Here is a 19,197-nt window from a genome sequence, read left to right on the forward strand (position 1 = left end):
GATATATTAGAGCTTGTTTATTTGCCATTCAGAGGCTGAGCTACAACCTTCTATAGCCGAGGAGATCATTTTTTTATTTTGCTAGAGAAGTAATCTAATTCTGTCACTATCAATTGATTAAGCTATTCACTTTCTGTACAGTAGATGTTTAAACCAAGATCGCTTTCAGGGAAACACATGTGCCTTCTCTGGTTGGGTTAAGCCACAGAAGAAGAGTAGCCAGCAGTTAAAGATGACATTTTTCTGGTAGGCCTACTCTGTCTATGGTGGAAATGTAGGCCTACTCTGTCTGGGGTGGAAAGGTAGGCCTAACTTTTGAAAGTACCATGCTCAGATTCCTAATGATGTCACAGATTTAATTATTTGCCAACTGGGGCCAGTTTCATTGGAAACACACACTGACTTGGCGTTGGAGAAATATGGTAAGATGAACACATTGGCCCATGTCTCGGTCCATTCTTAGCCTGTAATTTCAGTCATTTGTGTTGTATTAAAAAGGATTCTGCTAACATATAAAATGACACAATTGCATGGAATGTTAATGAAAGTGTTTTTCCCCCTCTGACCTGCAAATACGATGATAGATTAATGTAGTTCTTTTACTATAAAAGGAGATCTTTCTATCACTGCTCTTGCCCATGGTGGTCTGCGAACTCACGACCGTGTGGCCAGCAGCCCTGTGCAAAATTCCTGCATTGCCATGTAATGCTTAAAGGACGAAAAAAACAGTTTCTAAAACTGTACATACTCTGGTGTGTCCAAGAATTGAGGGTAAACGGTATAAATATTTTCTGCTATCCACTTTGTTTTCATTATTATTTTGGGTATAGGGGAGGGTCACTTATTTTAAGTGTTCAGGGAGGGTTTAGGTCAAATATATTTTTCTGAAAGGAGGGCCATCCATTTTAATTTCAGAGTGGTCTGATTTTCTCCATGTAACCCTTATTATAAATAAACGGTCACTCCCTTAGTCTTACATTTTGTTGCCCGGTATAAGCTAGTTGTACACTTCGGTAACAACACGGCAGTGAGTGTGAGCAGTGTTCAAAGATTTGCTGCAGTTGTATCTGGTTGTATTTATTCATTTCAATAAAGTGTTTGTTTTCCCTCTTCTCTCCAGGGGAAAGATGGATGGTATGATCAAGTGATGTGCTTGACAGAAATGTTTTTTTTCTCATCTTAAGTGCATCAGTAAAATCGTCCGGCTGTTGCCAATAAATAGCTCATCCTTATTTCCATCCAAACCTTAATGATGATGAATTCACTTCCAAACTATAACTGTATTACCATTCCACCACGCAATAACAAGACACAATGTTACTGTAAACAAACACCTGCATTTATTTACATTAAAACTAAAGCAAAAATAATTCCTATCACAAGTGATAAATTGTTCAATAATGAAAACAAACCAGTTTGAAAAGCTATGAATCATAGAATCATTTCAAACATGGTATATATTATGTGTGTAAAACCAAAAATGCCTCAAGATGCAAACATACATTTTATTTAACAAATCACTACTCAGAAGCATTGACATCAAATTATCCTATGTTCCGTATTAATATTTGTATCTAATGCATAGAAAAAACAGGAAATGGGGAAAGATATGCAGAGTTAAGCTCCCACTGAGAAGATATGCAAAATAGTCTGTCCCACACACTTTAAACATTTCCTTCCAATGCACATGAACAGACAGGAGCAATGGAGATATGGACACATGAAAACACACTTGTGGACATAGAGATACATAATTTCCATATTTACGACTGAAAATGCACAAGGTTAAACTAAAGGATATCATTGTCACTCAGTAAGGCCAAATTCGTTCCATGAAATTAGAGCCTTTTGCATCCCTTTAATATTTTAAGTAGAAACTGTGCACCAATATTACATTTTAAAAAGACTTGTATTCATTTAAGTGCCCTTTAATATAGATCACATGGAGAATTCAATAAATCAGATGTTTATATGAAAAATTTGTTTTCATCATTTCGACATGTCCCTTTAACCCTCTTAATCCCAACATTTCTCCGTGTTCACCATTGTGGTTAAGCCCTAGTTATTTTGTTGCTTTGACAAAAAGCCATTTCTGAAGAACATTATTTATTTCATGTGATTAGTGATTTGTTTACATCTGTCCCTCATTTTAAAGGAGAGGTTGGTTTTTTTTATACAACCAAATCTCTTTATTTCAAAATAAAGAAAAACACCAACATTGTGTCTTAATAGGGTGTTGGGCCACCACAAGCTGCCTGAAAAGCTCTTCTACGAGGGGCTGGGACTTCCTGTGGAGAAGCAACCCATGCTTTCAATAGACTACACACTTTGTATCACCCATTTACAAAGCGGTATCGATCGAGTCGCAACAAATTGGAATAGAACATTGCTGAAAAAGTTCGGAATGACACAATTACATGTGTACAACATCTAAATACCTGTATCACTATACTGAGAGCTTTGATGTTTCGAAAATGACATATTTCGGTGTTTTTGGAGCCTTTGTTTATGTGTTTTGTTGGCCCACATACTACACAACGAGGATGAGAGTGATTTGCTGTTTGGAGTAAGTTTCTCAAAAACATGTGAAATCACAAAAAGGTGTCTGGATTTGTTTTAAAAAAATAAAAATGGGTCTCCTTTATGGTCAACCCTGCTATGTGAACTGAACTCAAATTTTAATGTGGTGAAAATATTCATTTTTGTATATTTTCTTCTAAAAGAAACATTGAACATCTAATAGTTTAAATCCTAGTGGAAAAGCAGGTGAGCTGGTTCTATTTCCAGCCATGTACTGGTGTTTTGTGGTGGAAAAGTGAACGGGTTGAACATAACATGTCAACTCCGTTACCGTAAGGTAGACAGACTAGACATTTAACAATGCTACTTTTTTGTGAAGCTTACTTTCAATTGCGCCTCCCTGTTTCCCGTCTTGAGACAGGAAAACATGTTTTTTATGAAGGCGCATGTGCTCTTTATGACAGAATTTTAAAATGTGGTGTTACACTACTCAAAAGGCACCCAATTAGTGGAAGGACACATCTATATCCTACATGAGACAATTCATCCAGGGATTATATCAGACCTTCTGTTGCAAACATGCTGCTCCCCCCCCCCCCCCATGAGGGACAGGGGACTTATAGCACTATGACAATTTGCCTCATAAAACCCCTTTTTCCCCCCTGATATCCTGTGCATGTATATCTTGATAGCTAAAGAAAGAGAACAAGATCCCTAGAAAGCCCCCGTCATAGCAGATAGTAAATGCAATCCCTTTGAAAACCAACAGAATGACAGGAAGAAACAAACTCATGGAGGAGCTTCAAACGAGCCAGACCAAAACCATTCCAGCATGAACTACTGTATGCAAATGGGCCCAACGCATATGACATAAAGCCCTATCCCTTCACAGCAGCTCTCTCCCATTCTCTAAGAACCATTAAAAATCAAAACAGTATTGAAGCAAGTTAAATACTTGTCTTTCTTTCTTCTATACACTGATATTGGCTAAATATTCCTTGAAGCGCAAGAGCAGACAGTCCAAACACATGTCGAGGAGACAAGTGCATTTCTAAGTGGTAAGGAGGATATGCTGGAGTGTCAGGCATATGGACTTGCAGTGAGAAGTCAGGTTGTAGGGAGACAGCCTGATACAGTCATTTGAATAAATCACAAGCTCTCCAGCCCTCAAACAGAGATGACAACAGGAGCTTAAAGATGCACTCCGGGATCCAAATTCATAACATATTGCACAAATTGGATTCATAACATATGACGTACTACCCAAAAAACAGGGAATACTTTCGGCTCATGAGCACCACTTTCAAAAATACTGGCTGAAATTGTACAAAAGTATGAGAATGCATCTGCTTTTCATAGGCTATCTTAAATAAGCCAGTGGTGATAAACTCTATTTATATCACTTCAAAGCTGTAGAGTTAAGGTGGAAAATATGTTGTGAGAGATGTTGTGAGAGATTGTTCTTTTCAAAGCTCTTAGTAGCAAGTGAAAATGGCTATAACATGTTTTATTTCAATAGAAGCTGTATGTGCACTCTGACTTTCCCCTGCCCTTGCCTCCGGTGCTAGCTAGCATTGCTCACTGATGTTCATATGAGGATGGTATGGGGGAGGGGTATTATGAGCATGTAAAGGATGGTACATCCGTCTCTGGTATGTACGTGTAGGTTGGTGGTTAAAGAGCGAGATGTAGCATTAGTCTCTGTTACGCTGTGGCCAGCATTGCATCATCGTCACTTTCCTTCCCGGAGTGTCTGCTGGAACCCCTCTCCTTCTCTACACTGAGGTGTCTCCGGTACAGAGGAGGGCTGTGGGAGGAGAGAGGAGAAAGAGAGGGCTTTATATAGGAGAAACACTGCTGAACTGAACCCTGGCTGAAAACTACGGGTACTTGAGATCTGTAGAGGTCACAGGACACATATCAAGCTTCCTCCAGAGGTCAAGGCCAGGGACAGCAGTATAAGCTGCTCCAATAGCAGCGCAGCACAATGACCCTTTCCACTGTGTCAATCAATAGTGCAGCAAAGATCATGCAGGGATGCCAAGGGCCAAACAAACCAAAACACTGGATTTCAAGGTCAGAACATATGCCTTTCTCTGGAAGCTTCGTAACAGCCATATGGTGAGGTGGAAGGATAGAGTGAAAATAGAAAAGGTTTAAGGTTAGCATGGTTAAAGATCAGTCTTCCATAACCCTGCTTCAGGGCTAAAGTAGAGCATCCATTTTTACTTTGAACAACATAATGAAATAAGAACAAAGCAGTGGCACAGTAAATATACTAAGCTGGGTAACATCACCTCTATAGTCAGTGACTCTGCCCACATTTCTATTATTATTATTATTATTATCCTCCTGCTGTTAAAGAAACTGACCTACTGTATGGTTAATCTAGCATATTAAATACATGGTGGCTATATGCAGTAATCAGTGTTCATGTTCATTTAGGTGTATAGTTGTCTTGTTGAGGCCTGGAGGGAGCACATTTAAAGTGGTCGTGCTTGATGGATGGTTGTGTACCAGGGATTGTGCTGTACTGCAGTCATTAATCACATGGGCACCTAGCTGTCTACTAGTTTGTACATTCAAAACATCACTATGCACCACGTTCAGGGAGAAATCTCTATTTACATGCACAGACAATTATGTGTGCCATTTTATATGCTTAGAGATAGGGAACCTTATGCCAAAGTATGTTTCATCTAAGCAATTGTCATGAGTCATCATTACTCCTCAAAATGAAATGCATTATTCTGTGGTATTTCATATCTACCTGGACCCACACTGAGTGGATAAACACTTAGTTACATTTTAGCACACGCTCTTACCCATAGCGACTTACAGGAGCAATTGCTGAAGAGCACAGACATATTTTTTACCTAGTCAGCTCGGAGACTCGAACCAGCGACCTTTCGTTTACTGGCCCAATGCTCTTAACATTCTGTTTATTCTTTTGTTTATCTGTCAGCCCCAGCCACGAACTCAGGCTCTGTGTGTAGTTAACCACCCTCTCTGCCCAGTCATCGCCATTTTACCTGTTGTTGTTTTAGCTGATTAGCTGTTGTTGTCTCACGCCTTGTCTTAGTTAGCTCTACAAATCAACACCTGTGATTACGTTATGCCTCGCTGTATGTCTCTGTCATATGTCAATATGCCTTGCATACTGTTGTTTAGGTTAGTTATCATTGTTTTAGTTTACAATGGAGCCCCGAGTTCCACTCATTATACTTCTGATACCTCCTTTGTCCCACCTCCCACACGTGGGGACCTCACTCATTATAACCAGCTTATCCAGAGATACAACATCTCTTATCCTCACTCAGTGCCTGGGCGTACCTCCACTGTACCCGCACCCCACCATACCAGTCTGCAAATTATGCCCTGAATCTATTCTATTACGCCCAGAAATCTGCTCCTTTTATTCTTTGTCCCCAACGCTCTAGGCGACCAGTTTTGATAGCCTTTAGCCGTACCCTCATCCTACTCATCCTCTGTTCCTCAGGTGATGTGGAAGTAAACCCAGGCCCTGCGTGTCCCCAGGCACCCTCATTTGTTGTCTGCTGTGATCGAAAAAAACATTGGTTTCATGCATGTCAACATCAGAAGCCTCCTCCCTAAGTTTGTTTTACTCACTGCTTTAGCACACTCTGCCAACCCTGATGTCCTTGCCGTGTCTGAATCCTGGCTTAGTAAGGCCACCAACAATTCTGAGATTTCCATACCCAGCTACAACATTTTCCGTCAAGATAGAACTGCCAAAGGAGGAGGAGTTGCAATCGACTGCAGATATAGCCTGCAAAGTAATGTCATACTTTCCAGGTCCATACCCAAACAGTTCGAACTTCTAATTTAAAAAATGAACCTCTCTAGAAATAAGTCTCTCACTGTTGCCGCCTGCTATCGACCCCCCACCGCTCCCAGCTGTGCCCTGGACATCATTTGTGAATTGATCGCCCCTCATCTAGCTTCAGAGTTTGTTCTGCTAGGTGACCTAAACTGGGATATGCTTAACACCTCACGGTTAAACACTCCCTAAAACACTTCTGCGAGCAGGCCTTCCTAATCGACCTGGCCCGGGTATCCTGGAAGGATATTGACCTCATCCCGTCAGTCGAGGATGCCTGGTCATTCTTTAAAAGTAATTTCCTCACCATCTTAGATAAGCTTGCCCTGTTAACAAAATGCAGAACCAAGAACAGATATAGCCCTTGGTTCACTCCAGACCTGACTGCCCTTGACCAGCACAAAAACATCCTGTGGCGGACTGCAATAACATCGACTAGTCCCCACGATGTGCACCTGTTGAGGGAAGTCAGGAAAGCAAAGGCTAGCTTTTTCAAGCAGAAATTCGCATCCTGTAGCTCCAACTCCCCAAATATTTGGGACACTATAACGTCCATGGAGAATAAGAGCACCTCCTCTCAGCTGCCCACTGCACTGAGGCTAGGTAACACGGTCACCACTGATAAATCCATGATAATCGAACATTTCAATAAGCATTTCTCAACGGCTGGCGATGCCTTCCTCCTGGCTGCTCCAACCCAGGCAAACAGCTCCGCCTCCCTTGCAGCTACTCGCCCAAGCCTCCCCAGCTTCTCCTTCACCCAAATCCAGACAGTAGACATTCTGAAAGAGCTGAAAAACCTGGACCAGTACAAATCAGCTGGGCTAGACAATCTGGACCCTCTCTTTCTAAAACTATACGCCGCCATGGTTGCAACCCCTATTACCAGCCTGTTCAACCTCTTTCATATCGTCTGAGATCCCTAAAGATTGGAAAGCTGCCGCGGTCATCCCCCTCTTCATAGGGGGTGCCACCCTAGACCCAAACTGTTACAGACCTATATCCATCCTGCCCTGCCTAAATAAAGTCTTCGAAAGCAAAGTTAATAAACAGATCACTGACAATTTTGAATCCCACCGTACCTTCTCCGCTGTGCAATCCGGCATCCGAGCCGGTCATGTGTGCACATCAGCCACGCTCAAGGTACTAAACGATATCATAACCGCCATCAATAAAAGACAGTACTGTGCAGCAGTCTTTATCGACCTGGCCAAGTCTTTCGACTCTGTCAATCACCGTATTCTTATTGGCAGACTCAATAGCCTTGGTTTTTCTAATGACTGCCTCGCCTGGTTCACCAACTACTTTGCAGACAGAGTTCAGTGTGTCAAATCGGAGGGCATGTTGTCCAGACCTCTGGCAGTCTATGGGGTACCACAGGGTTCAATTCTCAGGCCGACTCTTTTCTCTGTGTTTATCAATGATGTTGCTCTTGCTGCGGCGATTCCCTGATCCACCTCCACGCAGACGACACCATTCTGTATACTTCTGGTCCTTCCTTGGACACTGTGCTAACTAACCTCCAAACGAGCTTCAATGCCATACAACACTCCTTCCGTGGCCTCCAACTGCTCTTAAACGCTAGTAAAACCAAATGCATGCTTTTCAACCGTTCGCTGCCCGCACCCGACTGCCCGACGAGCATCACCACCCTGGACGGTTCCGACCGAGAATATGTGGACAACTATAAATACCTAGGTGTCTGGCTAGACTGTAAACTCTCCTTCCAGACTCATATTAAACATCTCCAATCCAAAATCAAGTCTAGAATCGGCTTTCTATTTCGCAACAAAGCCTCCTTCACTTACGCCGCCAAACTTACCCTAGTAAAACTGACTATCCTACCGATCCTCGACTTCGGCGATGTCATCTACAAAATAGCTTCCAATACTCTACTCAGCAAACTTGATGCAGTTTATCACAGTGCCATCCGTTTTGTTACCAAATCACCTTATACCACCCACCACTGCGACCTGTATGCTATAGTCGGCTGGCCCTCGCTACATATTCGTCGCCAGACCCACTGGCTCCAGGTCGTCTATGCTAGGTAAAGCTCTGCCTTATCCCAGTTCACTGGTCACGATAACACCCACCCGTAGCACACGTTCCAGCAGGTGTAAAGCAAACACCTCATTTGGTCACCTTTCCATCCAGTTCTCTGCTGCCAGTGACTGGAACGAATTGCAAAAATCGCTGAAGTTGGAGACTTTTATTTCCCTCACCACTATCTGAGCAGCTAATCGATCGCTGCAGCTGTACATAGTCCATCTGTAAATAGCCCACCCAATCTACCTCATCCCAATACTGTTTTTATTTTATTTACTTTTCTGCTCTTTTGCACACCAGTATCTCTACTTGCACATCATCATCTGCTCATTTATCCCTCCAGTGTTAATCTGCTAAATTGTAATTATTCGCTCCTATGGCCTATTTATTGCCTACCTCCTCATGCCTTTAGCACACACTGTATATAGACTTTCTTTTTTCTACTGTGTCATTGACTTGTTTAATGTGTTATTGGCTTGTTTATTGTTTACTCCATGTGTAACTGTGTTATTGTCTGTGTCACACTGCTTTACTTTATCTTGGCCAGGTCGCAGTTGCAAATGAGAACTTGTTCTCAACTAGCCTGCCTGGTTAAATAAAAGGCGAAATAAAAAATAAATAAATAAATGAAACTGATAGGCCGTCATTGTAAAATAAGAATTTGTTCTTAACAGACTTGCCTGGTTAAATAAAACATTTAAACTGCTAGGCTACCTTCAAGTTCATACCTGGCATGAACTTCTACTTGTCAAATGAATAAATACGTAATCAAACAAGGTTAACATGTTAATAATGTTGCTATAAAGTCAGATTTGGTTAGAGTCACACCATGCTTTCACTCCATTCCCAGGCATAACCTACTGTAGGCCAGGGGCTTTAGCAACTATCAGACTTCTAGAAATACTTCATCACTGTGCTGTCCATCCTTTTCTTCTTCTTGGGGTCTCTGTTCAGCGCCCTCTTTCTCATCTGAGGCAGGGCGGGCTGGACCTCTCTTCACACTGTTGGCGCTGCGGTAGGAGTCAGTTGAGGCCGAGCTGGAGGAAGAGGACTCCTCCTTTCTGGAGTCTTTCCTGGACTTCTTGCCATTTGTCTTGGAGATCCTCCTGTTACGACAGTCGTCTTGAGTCTGAGGAGCTCTTCTTCTTGGCCTTGCCTCTGCTGGAGCTGCTGGAAGACCTGGTGTTTTAGTCCACCACCGAGACAGACACTGAGCGACGCACACTGGAAAATACCGCCCAGACCCTCATCCTTCACGGCTCACACTGGTGATGCTGCTGGTCATAATATAATCATCCATGTTCGGCATGCTAGGGGCCAGGAAGGACACCTTGGAGTCCTTGTCAAGGTCAGGGCTGTGTGTGGGGCCCAGCAGCACTCCAGACCCTTCCTGGTCCTGCTGGTGGCCTCAGAGTAGGCCTGGGAGATGACCGAGCAATGGTCATCATCTTGGGACTTCTTTTATTTTAAGAGCTGACCAACATGCTGTCGTCCAAGTCTGTGGACTTAGACTTGGCTTTGTGTTAGAGTTGACTTAAACTTGGCCTTGCGCAGGAAGGTGCGGTCCGGGGTATACTGAAGAGGGAGCTCTCACCCCCTTGGCATCCGATGGAGGAGCACTTCCTGTAGCTAGGAAACTCAGACACCGACCTGCTGTCTACTTCCTTGCGCCCTCCTTTTATCTCCTTACCGTCTTTCCCTTCCTTTGCATCTACATCCACTGCATTTCTGAGAGGCCATGAGGAGGGTGTAGGAAACATGGACACCATGGAAACAATCAACAGAGATTCATGAAAGAAACAGATAGAGAACAGATGGGAATTTAGAGTCTAATAAGGAAAGTTAGGTTGTGAGTCGATCTGCTAAAGCTCATCAAAGAAAGCAGGTATATACGGGGCTAACCTGTTCTGTCTGCCAGGGGGGAGGAGATGTATTCATCTCAGGCAGAGCAGAGAGAGGGGCCATTTAGCAGACATGCCAGCTGGCCATGGGCCACTTCAATAAATCTGACAGGCAGCACAGCGCCTGCTTCCCTCTGCCTGCTGTCATTAGAGGGATGATAGGGAGGCAGAGAGAGATGACACCTAATCTCATGAAATACTTACCCTTCCATTCCACCCTGCCTCAGGTAATCCTGGGCTCTTTAGCTCTCAGCAGGGTAAAGGCATTTAGGATGGGAATGAGGAAGCCTGCACTGCTCTATCAGGGACCAGCCAGAAAGAAGGGGGGTGATATCATAATGAAGTGCCTGAGGACTGAGGAGGCTAATAAACAAACCAACAGGACAACACTGACCTGGAGCTCTTTAGACTGCCCTCAGCTGACAGGGTCTTGGTGGATCCCTTATTCTTGGACAGCCAGGACTTAACATCGTCCACACTGTCCACCTCTGAGTCCGTGTCCAAGTCGTCACCACTGTGGGAAAGAGACCGAAGGAAAGCGAACAGTGTTGTTATGTTGCTGTTTGCAGGAAGCAGAGAAGTTTAAACCCAGGGAGGGCTATTACAGATCCGCCACAGAGGACAACTGTTGGTTTGGACAGGAAGTACAACACAGAGATGACCCACACACACACAGACCAATCAAAAGTCATGAATGTCATAACATAACCACTTTCTGATGCAGTTAGTCAAACAGCAGCTGTGTTCCAGTCATGGTGGCAATAAACTGTGGTTAGTGCTATGTAAAGGCAATAAACTGTGGTTAGTGCTATGTAAAGGCAATAAACTGTGGTTAGTGCTATGTAAAGGCAGGCAAGCTTTAGGGAGACCACAACAGCCTATTGACTTCGAGCAATGAAAGACCCATATGCACCCATTCGCAAACTAGTTTACTAGTCAAGTGTTGTACTCCTACTTTCTGAATATTAATCAAATTATCTGTCACAAAGCTAAAGTTATGCCAAAGTAACTAAGTTCGGTGAAAAAACTAAAGCAAAGCTAATTTGAAAGCAAGAATAAACAGCTATTAGACAATTGGTACATCCATAAATATGGGTACAGTACCTGAGTGCTTTCACTTCCCGTGTTAAGTGTATAATCGCTTACGACGGGGGCGGTCGAGCGAAACGACTCGTGGTGCCTCCGAGCAGAGCAGAATGCAAATGAATGGAGCTCATGAAGGCGTAATTAACTTGGTGGCCATAGTCCGGCTGTTAAGGCCTCTGTGGTGTGTGGCTGAGCGTGGCCTGTTGATGTAGATTGTTATTGGGGCTGAGCCGATGACAGCCCTCTAGCCCTGGCCTTGACAATAACAAGCAGTAAACAGAGACTGGAAGGAACCCAAGGAGAAAGTATATTAGATCATGCCTCTGAAAGGTCGGCAGGCACATTTCAATCCGGATTCATCTGTTCCTCACTCCCAGAGGTGAAGCATCTCTGCCTCTGCATTATGCATCTGTTTGTCTCCGGGAGAGGAAGGGAGAGGGGAGGAGGGAGGAGGGAAGAGGGAGGGCACCCACAGGGTCTAAAGACTTAGATTATGAACAAATATGTCTGGGAACCATTAAGCCTAGCAGTGTTCTTTAGTTTATAGTAACAGAATGAGCTATAAAATGAACATCCTCAAAGAACACACACTGCAATCAAGGAGGAGTAATCATTTGGTTCATAACCAAAAAATGTTCAGCGTCTGACGTCAATCCAATCAACAATGTTCAGCGTCTGACGTCAATCCAATCAACAATGTTCAGCGTCTGACGTCAATCCAATCAACAATGTTCAGCGTCTGACGTCAATCCAATCAACAATGTTCAGCGTCTGACGTCAATCCAATCAACAATGTTCAGCGTCTGACGTCAATCCAATCAACAATGTTCAGCGTCTGACGTCAATCCAATCAACAATGTTCAGCGTCTGACGTCAATCCAATCAACAATGTTCAGCGTCTGACGTCAATCCAATCAACAATGTTCAGCGTCTGACGTCAATCCAATCAACAATGTTCAGCGTCTGACGTCAATCCAATCAACAATGTTCAGCGTCTGACGTGGCATGACAGCAATACAAATACCAAAGCAAGGCACAGATCTCCCATGTCCCAGCTTATCTGGTGAGGCTGGGACAGAATGCAAAGTGCTTTTCACGAGCCAACATAGTGCATCATATTCAAAGAGGTCTCCGATGATGGCCTTCTTAAATGGTAATAGTTAAATGGTATAGACCACTGGGTAGCATCCCCCTGCTCACATATCCATTAGCAATATGTTGCTCAGGACAACACAATAAACCACACGTTCAACCAAGTCTCCATGGAGAACAAAATATTTGAGTTGCCTCCTCTCTACCTGCATGGAGGCACACACAAACTGGTTGTAGAGACCACTTTGGGGGAGAGAAAGAGAGACAATTCTGGCCATTGCGGCAGTCTATGGACATCAACATTAGCTACATTAGATGCAGTCACTCAGGGTCTCTCCTTTTCCATGTATCAAACAAAGCTTGATGGGAAAGGAATGACTCCCACAAAGTCTACAAGGCAAAACTACGCACATCTTTCCCACATACACACCAACACCTGCACTGGAGCAGCTTTGGCACACACAGAGGCGGCTTGTAATCTGGGGCTTTGCAAATGGTGTCACACAATTTATGTCCTTGGCCTCACACCACTGGCGAAACAGCGCTGAGGCTCCAGGGAGCACCGGATTTAGAGCTCGACATTAATTGCTTCTGACAATCGGCCTCCACTGGTTGTATATCTCAGTTACATATTTTACCTTTATTTATCACATATACAGTACCAGTCAAAAGTTTGGACAGACCTACTCATTCAAGGGTTTTGTTTATTTTTACTATTTTCTACATTGTAAAATAATAGTGAAGACATCAAAACTATGAAATAACACATATGGAATCATGTAGTAATCAATAAAGTGTTAAACAAATCAAGATATATTTCAGATTCTTCAAAGTAGCCACCCTTTGCCTTGATGACAGCTCTGCACACTCTTCTCTCAAAAATTCTCTCAACCTTCAAGCTTCATGAGTTAGTCTCCTGGAATGCATTTCAATTAACAGGTGGGCCTTGTTAAAAGTTAATTTGCGGAATTTCTTTCCTTCTTAATGCGTTTGAGACAATTAGCTTTATCTTGGCAAGGTAGTGGTGATATACAAAAGATAGCCCTATTTAGTCCATATTGTTGCAAGAACAGCTCTAATGTGCAAAAAGAAACACTCCATCATTACTTTAAGACAAAGGTCAGTCAATCTGGAAAATGTCAAGAACGTTGAAAGTTTCTTCAAGTGCAATCGCAAAAACTACCAAGCACTATGATGAAACTGGCGATCATGAGGACTGCCACAGGAAAGGAAGACCCAGAGTTACCTCTGCTGCAGAGGATAAGTTCATTAGAGTTAACAGCACTTCAGATTGCCTCAGAATTCAAGAAACAGACATCTCAACATCAACTGTTCAGAGGAGACTGCGTGAATCAGGCCTTCATTGTCAAAATGCTGCAAAGAAAACACTACTAAATGACACCAATAAGAAGAAACTTGTTTGGGCCATGAAACACAAGCAATGGACATTAGACCGGTGGAAATCTATCCTTTGGTTTGATGAGTCCAAATTTTAGATTTTGGTTCTAACCACTGTGTCTTTGTGAGACGCAGAGCAGGATGATCTCAGCATGTGTGGTTCCCACCGTGAAGCATGGAGGAGGAGGTGTGATGGTGCTTTGCTGGTGACACTGTTGGTGATTAATTTAGAATTCAAGGCACACTTAACCAGCATGGCTACCACATCATTCTGTAGTGATACGCCATCCCACCTGGTTTGTGCTTACTGGGACTATCACTTGTTTTTCAACAGGACAATGATCCAAAACACACCTCCAGCCTGTGTAAGGGCTATTTGACCAAGAAGGAGAGTGACGGAGTGCTGCATCAGATGACCTGACCTCCACAATCACCCGACCTCAACCCAATTGAGGTGGTTTGGGATGAGTTGGACTGCAGAGTGATGGAAAAGCAGCCAACAAGTGCTCAGCATATGGGGGAAATCCTTCAAGACTGTTGGAAAAGCATTCCTCGTGAAGCTAGTTGAGAGAATGCCAAGAGTGTGTAAAGCTGTCATCAAGGCAAAGGGTGGCTACTTTAAAGAATCTCAAATATATAAAACACACTTTTTTGGTTACTACATGATTCCAAATGTGTCATTTCATAGTATTGATGTCTTCACTATTATTCTACAATGTATAAATAGTAAAAATAAAGAAAAACCCTTGATCGAGTACATATGTCCAAACTTTTGACTGGTACTGTACTTATATACCATCATACAGCTCCTATGGATTATTCCTGTCTACAGTATTCTGCACATAGACGTATTGGTCCCAGCATCTCATATCAAATCAAATGTTATTGGTCACATCCACATATTTAGCAGGTGTAGCAAAATGCTTGTGTTCCTAGCTCCAACAGTGCAGTAGTATCTAACAGTGCAGTAGTATCTAAAAACGATTCACACAAATCTAAAAGTTAAAGAATGGAATTAAGAAATATCTAAATATTAGATTGAGCAATGTCAGAGTGGCATTAAACATTATTAAAGTAACTAGCGTTCCATTATTAAAGTGGCCAGTGATTCCAAGTCTGTGTATAGTGCAGCAGCCTCTAAGGTGCAGGGTTGCGTAACCGGGTGGAAGCCGGCTAGTGAATGCTGTTTAACAGTCTGATGGCCTTAAGATAAAAGCTGTTTTCCAGTCTCTCGGTCCAAGATTTGATGCACCTGTACTGACCGACTTCTGGATGATAGCGGGGTGAACAGGCCTTGGCTCGGGTGGTTGATGTCCTTGATGATCTTATTAGCCATCCTGTGACATTGGGTTGTGTAGGTGTCCTGGAGGGCAGTTAGTTTGCCCCCGGTGATGCGTTGGGCAGACCGCACCACCCTCTGGAGAGCCCTGCGGTTGCAGGTGGTGCAGTGGCCATACCAGGCGGTGATACAGCCCGACAGGATGCTCTCAATTGTGCATCTGTAAAAGCTTGTGAGGGTTTTAGGGGCCAAGACAAATTTCTTCAGCCTGCTGAGGTTGAAGAGGCGCCGTTGCGCCTTCTTCGCCACACTGTCTGTGTGGGTGGACCATTTCAGATCGTCAGTGATGAGTACGCCGAGGAACTTGAAACTTTACACCTTCTCCACTGCGGTCCAGTCGATGTGGATAGGGGCGTGCTCCCTCCGCTGTTCCCTGAAGTCCACGACATCATGGTCACACACAGTGTTTACTGCTCATAGCAGAGACAGCTCCGCTAAATCCATGTCACTTGAGTACTGTGTGCACATTCAGACTCACATACGGTACTGTACACTCAAGGATTGGTTTTGTGTGATCTTCCGATGACCATGACACGATACATTTGACAAAAAACTGCCTGAAATAGAATAGTGCACTGGAAAGATGACATCCTTTCCTCTTTTAATGTTTGTCAGAAAATATAAAATGGGAGCACTAATCTGTCTGAACATTCCCTTCACAATTCACTGACAAATCAATTCTTCCATTATTGTTTATCACACTGCTTTTACATACAGATCAAATGTGGGGACAATTTTGCTAAGTAACCATGGGGATTCACTTTCTTTTCTCAAAAGCATCTAAGTGAGGAACCCATAGTCTTGATGCTAACATACAAAGACAGTGCAGTGTGCTGATTCACATGAGCTGCCTGTCTGTCTGTCTGCTGGCAAATTAATGAATAACAATAAGAGGAAATGAATGACAGGAAGTGTTCTCTATTGGAACAAGCAATTAAAGGTTAATACTGATACAAATAATGCATGCTGAGAAAATTAACTGGTGACACCAACTACAAATCACACACACTTTCATTCAAAATTGTGACTAGCTACAACTGGAATCGGAATGTTAACTCAAATTATGGGTCTTTAGAATGAATACTTACCCAGAAAGTCTTATGTCCACGTCTAAAGTGATTAAGCTAGAACATATTAAACAAGCAGCTCAACCAGATTCTACAGAGAGCGAACCTACAAAGACTATAGGGCGATTCCACACCAGCTGACAATATTTTTGTTAACTCAGATTGTTCGGGCAATTCTCACAAAGAAACTTCATTTGGAGGAAGGATGTTTGAAAAGATTTACCACAAACCATTGGAGAAAATCATGATGAAAGTGGCCATTTTAAGCCCTTTTTAGACCTATACATGCCTCCCATAAGACTATGGATCTATGAACATGATCCAGACATCTTGATGTCATTATGCTCCATAGTGTGTTCTAGCATTCAGTTCATTACGCTGAGCTTTTAACACAATGCACATTTGTGACATCTTCTGGTCATCAATAAAAGCAGTGTTTGATGGTCAGATGTTTTCTCCTTGGTTCAGCAGTTACGTGCCGACTCTAGCGGGCTCGTCCTTTTTTCTGGATCTTTTTAGAATTTAACTAATTTTGAGTCACAATTGTGTGTCATCTACTCTGCCAATTAATACACAGATTAAAAAGGGGAAACCCAGTTAGATCTAGTTCTCTCCTCCATCTGAGGACTTTATATGGAGGTTGGCAACCAACTTTAAGGTGCATTACCACCACCAACTGGACTGGAGTGTGGACCTCAGTTCAGTAGCAACAGCAAGTTAGCTAGCTAAATGTCCATGAGTGTTCGTGTTGTTTCGACATGGCCCCAAATTAATATAGTTGGTTCAGAGTTAGTTTTGATATTTCAACCTGTCCAGATTGCGTCTGGTATGGATGTACAAAATCAACATGCACGCGATGTTGAATGCACAAGCGTGACTGATCTAGTCAGCATGTTACTCATGAGTCTTAGTAGCCCACAATTAGTTACCAGTGTAGGTTCACAGCTTCCATCACGCTTCCCTTTGTTGTTGTTGCTGTGAATCCATTTAATTTACTGTCAAAAACTGTGAATATATGGTATTATTTAGGATGCTTAAGACAAAAGCTTATACTAAATACAACTAATTGTTGGAACAATGTGCAGAAAGTGTGACGTCAAATAAAATATTTTCTAAATAATTTGCCTTCGCAGGGATTCGACCCCATTCCCTGTTGTCTGTGAATGGTTCTGGTCCCTGGGAACCTGACCCATTCCCTGTTGTCTGTGAATGGTTCTGGTCCCCGGGAACCCAACCTGTTAGGGCTACCGTTCAAGTGATGCTACATTTACAAATCCTTACTACATTGGAAGTACAGTGTCCAGTAGAAGTCAGTGTTTGAATGCAACTTGGAATCAAAGACACTGGAACAGCGGCGAAATCAGTGGGATTTTGCATTTTTCAATACACGGTTTGAAAAACCACACAATCAAACGAAGCTTCAAGACGTCATTGACCACGTGATAATGTTTATTTGAAAAGAGCATTGGAGCTCCATTATCAATCGTCCCATCAGTATCAATTTATATGCAATTTTTTTTAAATCATTAAACGTACCAGAGAGCCAATTCTGGAAATTTGACACATACTCCTTAGTGTTTACTCAAATACAGAGTATGACACCATTAGGAGGCATATATAGGTGTAAAAAGGGCCCGAAATGACCAATATCATCATGATTTTCAAAAAATTTAAAAAGCATGTTTAACAAACTTTTTCTCAATGAAGTTCCGATCTGAGAATTGCCAGAACAATCTGGCAGTAGTGGAAAAAGTACCCAATTGTCATACTTGAGTAAAAGCAAAGATACCTTAATAGAAAATGTCTTAAGTAAAAGTGAAAGTCACCCAGTAGAATAGTACTTGAGTAAAAGTCTAAAAGTATTTGATTTTAAACATACTTTAGTATCAAAAGTAAATGTAATCACTAAAATGTACTTAAGTATCAAAAGTAAAAGTATAAATCGTTTCAAATTCCTTCTATTAAGCAAACCAGACAGCACCATTTTTGTGTTTTTTACATTTACAAATAGCCAGGGGCACACCAACATTTAGACATAATTTACAAACAAAGCATGTGTGGTTAATGAGTCCGCCAGATCAGAGGCAGTAGGGATGACCAGGGATGTAGTCTTGATAAGTGTGCGAATTGGACCATTTTCCTGTTCAGCTAAGCATTCAAAATGTACTTTTGGGCGTCAGGGAAAATGTATGGAGTAAAAAGTACAATATTTTCTTTAGGAATGTAGTTAAGTAAATGTTGTACTAAATATAAATAGTAAAGTACAGATACCCCAAAAAACTACTTAAGTAGTACTTTAAAGTATTTTTTACTTCAGTACTTTACACCACTGCTATATCTGAGATAGCAGAAATATTTTCCGCTCCCGACTGGTGTGGAATTGCCCTTGTGTTACCAATAGGTTGTACTGTAGAGAAAAGTAAAAACCCTCTTAAACACAATGAAATGAGTTGATAGGTTGGTTATCGAAAGCATGCATGTAGAACGGCGTGTCACATAACACAGGATGCAGGGCAAAGGTCATGGTTGTTGTGTCAACAGGACAATGGTTCATTCTATTTGTTTTTAATTTCCCACAGCAGTGAGTATCCCTCAAACAGTAAGTTAATTAGAGATGTTAAACTTAGTCATTTTAACTAAGTTCCTTCTGCTCAAAATGTCTTCATAAACAGCAGGAGTGAAATGTCTCCATAGTACAGCACCATTCTCTTATCTGTGACAGAAAAACCTGGAAATCAAACAATACTGAGAAAAAGAAAGGATGCATTGTCCATTCTCATATTTTGTTCTTTCGTTTCTGATACTTTGTCACCATGCCTTCTAAACTGGGCAATGACTGGGAGAGACAGAAACAGAAAATGAGAAACACAGCCAACAGATTGTGAAAAAGAACCACCCGGGGATGTA

The 19,197-nt window shown here is 42.3% G+C and overlaps 1 protein-coding gene across 2 annotated transcripts in view; it reads right to left on the bottom strand.

The window, feature by feature from the left end:
- Positions 1-1,317: 1,317 nt before the first annotated feature.
- LOC109891760 (unconventional myosin-XVIIIa-like) overlaps positions 1,318-19,197 on the bottom strand; it is a 94,197-nt gene continuing 76,317 nt past the window's right edge. For both annotated transcript variants that reach the window (XM_031826472.1, XM_031826471.1), the window contains 2 exons: positions 10,703-10,822; positions 1,318-4,327 (listed from right to left, as the gene is read on the bottom strand). In XM_031826472.1, the coding sequence (XP_031682332.1) occupies positions 4,225-4,327; positions 10,703-10,822 (223 nt within the window). In that variant the 3' untranslated portion in view covers positions 1,318-4,224. The remainder of the gene's footprint in view (positions 4,328-10,702; positions 10,823-19,197) is intronic.

This window comes from Oncorhynchus kisutch, linkage group LG6 (genome assembly GCF_002021735.2).
Source record: "Oncorhynchus kisutch isolate 150728-3 linkage group LG6, Okis_V2, whole genome shotgun sequence".
In the NCBI taxonomy this organism is placed as follows: domain Eukaryota; kingdom Metazoa; phylum Chordata; class Actinopteri; order Salmoniformes; family Salmonidae; genus Oncorhynchus; species Oncorhynchus kisutch.